Consider the following 6,819-nt stretch of genomic DNA (forward strand, 5'->3'; position numbering starts at 1 on the left):
GGATCAGTATATATAATAACTAATAAACTATAATATATGAAAGAATTTTTTCGAACCATTTTAATTTAATATATTAGCATTATTTTTATTTTTTCATTTTAATTTCTCTATTTACAATTTAATTCGGTTGCATATAAATTTCAACTTCTCTGTAAATAATGTAATTTTTATTTTCTGTAAAGTTTGTCCTCATCAAATGCACATCAAACGTGTGCTTTTGAGATCTTCTAGGGTTCTTGGCACGTGCCAAGATGTTTTTTTATTCTAATATTACCAAATTATCCTCGAGAATTGATTTTTATTTTTATTTTTATTTTTATTTTTCATTCACTTAAATCTCTCTCTTAGGACTTACAGGCCTATCTAAATCGTCTCTTGAAATTATTTTTCTCGACAAATGGCTGTCTTTTCCCCTTCGCTCTCTCTGTCGCCTCCTGCTCTCGTCTCCACCTCCTCTTCCTCTTCTTCCTTTCCTTGGAAGCGTAGAGATTCGTATCCGATGCTGGGCTCCCACCTTACGGCCGCACCTCGGTTTGTGGTTAGCTGCTCCTCCGGTTTGGGCTCGGATTCGCCCAATTACAACTCAAGGTTCGCCCTTTAATGCATAGCGCTGTAAACCACCAGGAGTTAGCCACTGAGGCTTTGTTGAACCTTTTTGGTTGTGGGGTGTAAGGAAGATGTTTTTTTTTTAAGGCAGTTGGGTTTGTTGAACCTTTTTGGTTCGTGCTCTTCTGTTTAGGAGTCTCGTCTACTAATTAACGGTTTGAAAGAGGTTTTATTTCTTCCTGTTTAACTAACCTTTGTACAAAATCTGGTCTTTGGATTTGTAAAAAAATGACAGCTGAGATGCGTTCACCTGTTTTAGTATTTCACATTTTTTAAAAGTTGAGATGTGCTTGGCCTATTTTATGAATTCTCATTTTGATCAAGTTATGAATTGTGAATGACTATTTTGAGCAATAATTGATTCTCTACAATGGGTAAGGAACTTACTGGGTTTAAACCGTTCAGGTCTTCTGTCAAAATTTTTGTTTTTTCTTGCTTAGGCTGTCTTATTTAGGTATAAAGAAAGTCTGGACATTACTTGCAAAATTAAAAAGGAGATGGAGAGTTGGTTCTGTGTTCGTAGCTCAGATCGTGTAGGAAATAGAGGAAGGTAGAAAGAAGAAAGAGGGATACAAAGTTCTGGTATCTCCTATGTAAGTTGCCGACGAACTGTAGACAGGTAGGCAATATTCAATTGGTTCCCAAAAGTGATAAGTCTTTTACTACCCTATATGAAAAGAGTAAGTATAAGAAGAAAGATGGTATCTAAATAACAGAGGCTATTCTACAGTGATTGCTCAACTTTTGTATTCACTGTTACTTACACTTTGATGTGGTGATGATCTTGGATTTAAGCAGCGAGCATTGCCTTTATGTGCACTTACCTAGATCTGTCATAATGCTAGTGCTATTTCACTTTGTGGCTAGATGATAATGGAGATTGGAGATAGTGGTTCTGTTCTTGGAAATTTGGTTTCCTGAGTAACATTAACTTCACCTTTTCTATTAATTTCCAAATAATTTATAGATCTGGTTTAAGAATTGATTATCTTGTTGCTTTCTTCTAATATTTATATTATGTATAGGCCTCAGATGGCGACCATGGCTCCTTTTGGTTTACTCAATGATGAAGGTTCAAAGAAACGACCATATAGATGGCAAAGGGTATTGTTGAAAGTAAGTGGGGAAGCACTTGCTGGTGACCACATCCAAAATATTGACCCAAAGGTAGGTTGAATTAAACTCCCAATACTGGTCTATTGCACATCATTGTTTAATATGGAACGAGCAGTAATTTTGTACCACAAAACATTAGTGTAGACTAGCTTTGCATCAAAAAAATCAAACAAGCATATTTTTTTGTTATTCTTAAAGATAATCAGAACTTTCCAACTCCAGACTTGCATTTTGACCTTCCAACTTGAGAGTTTTGTGGTTTTGGACTAATCGCATTATGTCATGCTACAGTATAGTAGGGGTAATGACTTTGATCAATGAATCGTATCTCCTTAACCCTCGACATGTTTAACTCTAACCCAAATACGACTGGACCAACACCACCCTAACAGTTTTAACTGGTTGTATAACTTACCTCTTGGGATAATTGACGATGATTGATGTAATGCTGGAAACCTAAAAAAGTTCACCAAAATTCAAATTTTATTAAACCAAAAAGTGCTTCAAAATAGGAGGATTGAGGTCCTTTCCAATGCCCCAACCGACACACCTGAGGAAAGAAACTAAGCTATCTTGGGAAAAAAAATAATCCCATGCCCAAAAGAGCACAATCCAACTTCGAAATAAATGTCCAATTCTCCAAATAACTTATTCCCCAAACAAGGTTTAAATTCATCTACTTTGCAATGAAGTGGCAAGCCTACATTAAGCAAACTATTGTCCTGCTCTCTTTCATCAATACACATGTACTATGATTCCGTTCTCTTTCATCAATTCACATGCCGACTAAGATTTATAATAGGTGTTTTTGTTCGTCATGAATTATTTACTTCCTATTAACACTTTCCATTGAATTGTTTTTTCTTCCTAATTGTGTTACACCAGCTAAATATTTCCAGTAATATTTTATCAAGCGTTAGAATTCTTTTTTTTCTTGTTACCTCTCTCAGTAAAGTCTTTTACTACTGCAGATTACAATGTCAATTGCAAGAGAGGTAGCTTCTGTTACTAAACTTGGTGTTGAGGTCTGCCTTCCTTATCTTTATTTAATCAGTGATCTTTTTGATCATTTGTATGCATTTTTTTAGTAGATCATATACTTCTATATGAATGCAGTCTCCATCAGATGCCATTTCTTTAGACAACTGAAGAAATAACGTCTCTGAAACATTAGCTAAGTTATATAAGAGATTATTGATAACTTCACGGAGATTCAGTAGTGCATGATAGACTTTTAAGGCTGTCTGACATAAATGATTATCTACTTAGAAGCTTCCTATCATAATTAAAACCTATCTTTTTGGCTATTCTTCTATTTTCAAGTAAAATATATGTGATTTGTGCATCAAAATGATTGAACATGCTACTTGTTTGGAATCTGAAAACCTGATATTTTCTAGGTTGCTATTGTTGTGGGTGGTGGTAACATCTTTCGTGGAGCCTCTTGGGCAGGTTCCAGTGGCCTTGACCGGTCTTCTGCAGATTATATTGGGTATTAAAGCTTGCTTCTTCTAGATCAATTGAAAAACATTGCACCATGAACTGCTGTGCCTGAAAGATTCCATTTTTTGTTAAGCGATTTGTCCATATATTGTTGAATTGTAAAGTAGAACTTTTTATCAATTGAAATACCAAGATTCCATTAGGCTTGTACTTCTTACTATATTCTGTAATTTTCCCACTCACAGCCACCATATGATATCCCTATTATTCCTGATCTACCTTTTTTTTTTCCTTTTTCCCTGCACTCAGTTGGAAATTTCAGTTTTTCATGCATGGATAGAGAGTGATATTAGGTTACTATTGAAAATTTCAAATTGATTTATTTGGTTTTTAATTTAATTTATCTCTTGGAGGATTTTAGGCTTGCCTACTTCATTGCTCTGTCTATAAAGTTTCCATTTATTGGCTTCTTTCTACCTAAAGGTGATTAAGATAATAAGATTGACTTGGTTTTGATATATTACTTTTTTGTCTCAGGCCATTTATATAGTACAATTTCTGCAGGACATAGTTATTCTGTTTCATCTACATAGTTAGCCTTTGCCTTATAGAAAACACTTATGGTTAAACTAAGCCTAGGTAAATTACATACGATCTTATGAGATTGTTCTGTTGAGCTGCAAGTACTTAATTTATGACATTTTTTGTGTATCTTTCCAACATGACTCTCCCACTGTAATGCTTTAGGTTAACTAAATCTCATACTTTTTGATGTAGCCTCAAAGAAAATAGAAAAACATTAACATGATGATACCATCTCACTTGTTACTATAAGTAACATTTGAAAAATTCAAATCAAGGTTCTAAGTCTGACTTGTCGAGATTCTGGTCCCCGGATGAAACAAGTATGTGTCGATGTGTACTGAGGTGACATTAGTTGGCACCAATCAGTAGGAGGAATTGATAGAGGCAAGAAGAAGAAGAAGAAACACACGAGGAAATACGCATAACAAGCCTCTGTAGATCCTGGAGGAACTTCCACCAATAGACTGCAAGCTGATGGAGTAACTCCAGAAGAACCCTGGCTCACGAAAGACCTCTCCGACAACCTTCAACTTGTGGAAGCCAGGTCCTCACCGAACCCTCCGCGGGAATTTTAACTTGTGGAAGCCTTGAGGAAGTAGTACTTTGGGAAGCCTCAAGGAAAAAGTGCTTGGGGAAATCTCGCTAGCCAATAATCTTTGTATCATGTGTATCAAGAGGTTTTGCATGCCGGTCTGTGGTCATAACAGTAAGATTCACTGATGCCGACTGACACAGCTTGGAACTTTAAATGAGTCAAATGACATCCATTGGATAACCTTTTATTAAATAACTATGAATATAAACTCCCATCTTCCGAAAAATAATCTGAGAAAAAGTACTCACAAATCATCAACTTTAATAGTTCATCTCAAATCCATAAAACTTTTGGTCATTACTAAAATGTACATGTTTTGTGGTCTAGTATGCTGGCAACAGTTATGAATGCTATATTCTTGCAAGCAACAATGGAGAGTATTGGCATTCCAACTCGTGTCCAGACTGCATTTCGCATGTCAGAAGTTGCAGAACCATATATAAGGAGGAGGGCTGTTAGACATTTGGAGAAAGGGAGGGTTGTTATATTTGCTGCTGGAACTGGTAACCCATTCTTCACAACTGACACTGCTGCTGCCCTCCGCTGTGCAGAGAGTAAGTAATCCTGTTAGCTTGTCCCCATTATTTGTTCTCCTTTTGAGCTGATCTTTGCTGTCATTTGTATAGTTTTATTGAAGAGTGGAATGGTTTTATGTAGCAAAGTCTCCATTGATCATACTTCAGTGATGATTCACTTGTTACCTTTTAGAGTTCATTGGAAACAATTAAAAAACTTTTAGGAATAAACACTTCCAATAAAATAAAATTTTGACATTATTTTATTTCTATTCAGCTTAATTTTATCTAGTACTTTTACTTTTTCTAGTAAATTTAGTCTTATTTGCTTGAGTCTTATTGAGGCATGGAACCCTTGAGATCACCTGCTGGAGCACATTTATGTGGTGCTGTCACAATATTGTAGTTTGTAGGAAAAAAAAGATGCTAAATAGAAGACACATTTCACCATTATGTTAAAGAATGAGAAAGTGTCCATTCCTTCCAAACAAACTCCGAACTCACACCATTGCTGTTAGATTAATGGTGTTGAGATAGTCCATCTGGCGAACTGTTGATGTTCATTATTATATATTGTCTGAATTTCCAGTTGTATGTTTTAATCCTTTATTGGTTGTACTGATGTTCAGTGCCTTGGTATCACATGTAATCTTGTCTGGAAAAATGCCCCATCCCTAGTGTGCGAATGAAATGGTGAAGCTCCATTGTCGCATTGGACACCAGGGATTCTGTCCTGAAAATAACTTCTTTGTCATAAAAAAATTACATGCATGGTTACCTATTGTCGACATCTATCTCTATGCAAATTGCGGTATTATTTTATTGGTTTGCGGATGATATTATCTTGGTTAGAGTTTGTTCTATTCCCCTAATGTGTACTATAACCAGTGGGCATTTACTGCCATTAACTTAAGCAAGTTACATCATCTCTTGCCTAGAGATTGAAACTTTGTGGCAGTTATATATTGTTAATTCAAAGTCTAACAATTGCCTCCCTAAGACTCACCAGAATTGGCATTTTTCCCTGCAACACTTTTTGCAGTCAATGCAGAGGTTGTGCTTAAAGCAACCAATGTGGATGGCGTGTATGATGATGACCCCAGGACCAACCCAAATGCTCGCCTTCTTGAAAATTTGACCTATCAGGAAGTGACATCAAAGGATCTATCTGTGATGGACATGACAGCCATCACCTTGTGTCAGGAGAATAATATCCCTGGTATCTCAAAACTCTTAACTAAGTTGTAGTTCCTAACAATCTTAGTTGTCCATCCTCACAAAAATTTTCATGCAGTTGTTGTATTTAATTTGACCAAGACTGGAAACATTGCAAAAGCCATTACTGGTGAGAAGGTTGGCACTTTGATTGGTGGAACGAATCAGCAGCAAGATTGTGATCAAAAGACACTAGCTCATGAGTGGAGGATCCTTAATGAATTTGAAACATGAGCTCTCTCTCTCTCGTTTTGTTTAAAAGGAAATTTATCATGATATACTGCCGCCTCATAAAATTGTGAATGATTTACTAGTAGGAACTAGGAAGCTTACATGATAGCTATTCTTTGCTTTTGATAGATATTGAGAATTGGAAATGAACTGCTAATGTATGATACTTCAATTGTTAGAGAATATTTGAGTGATCAATTACTGCAATTAGTTTCTTTCTTGCAATTATACTTCTACTGTTTTGTGCAGAAAGATTATACAGAAGAACTCCTGATTTTTTTTTTTAATTTTTTTTTTCAATCAATTGCAATTTGGAATTCAGCTTGTGATGAGGTTCCTTTGACGTTTCTGCATGCAACTCCATGAGCAGGTAGTTCATTTGTTTCTAGAGTCTAGACACTGCTCTTACCTGCCATGTTTGGCAAACTCGTGACTGAACAATTTATCCCAGAACATCGAAAAGGTCGTGCTAGTCTGTTTTGTCAACGTTTCAGTTTTGATATCTTGTGGCAA

General features: G+C 35.9%; 1 protein-coding gene across 1 annotated transcript; it reads left to right on the top strand.

Moving 5' to 3' along the window:
• Positions 1-350: 350 nt before the first annotated feature.
• LOC122020608 (uridylate kinase-like) lies at positions 351-6,531 on the top strand. The gene is made up of 7 exons (XM_042578607.1): positions 351-588; positions 1,632-1,773; positions 2,694-2,747; positions 3,123-3,214; positions 4,673-4,899; positions 5,903-6,079; positions 6,155-6,531. The coding sequence occupies exons 1-7, from the start codon at positions 398-400 to the stop codon at positions 6,307-6,309; spliced, it is 1,038 nt and encodes a 345-aa protein (XP_042434541.1). The 5' UTR covers positions 351-397; the 3' UTR covers positions 6,310-6,531.
• Positions 6,532-6,819: the final 288 nt, after the last annotated feature.

This window comes from Zingiber officinale, chromosome 9A, assembly GCF_018446385.1.
Source record: "Zingiber officinale cultivar Zhangliang chromosome 9A, Zo_v1.1, whole genome shotgun sequence".
NCBI lineage: Eukaryota > Viridiplantae > Streptophyta > Magnoliopsida > Zingiberales > Zingiberaceae > Zingiber > Zingiber officinale.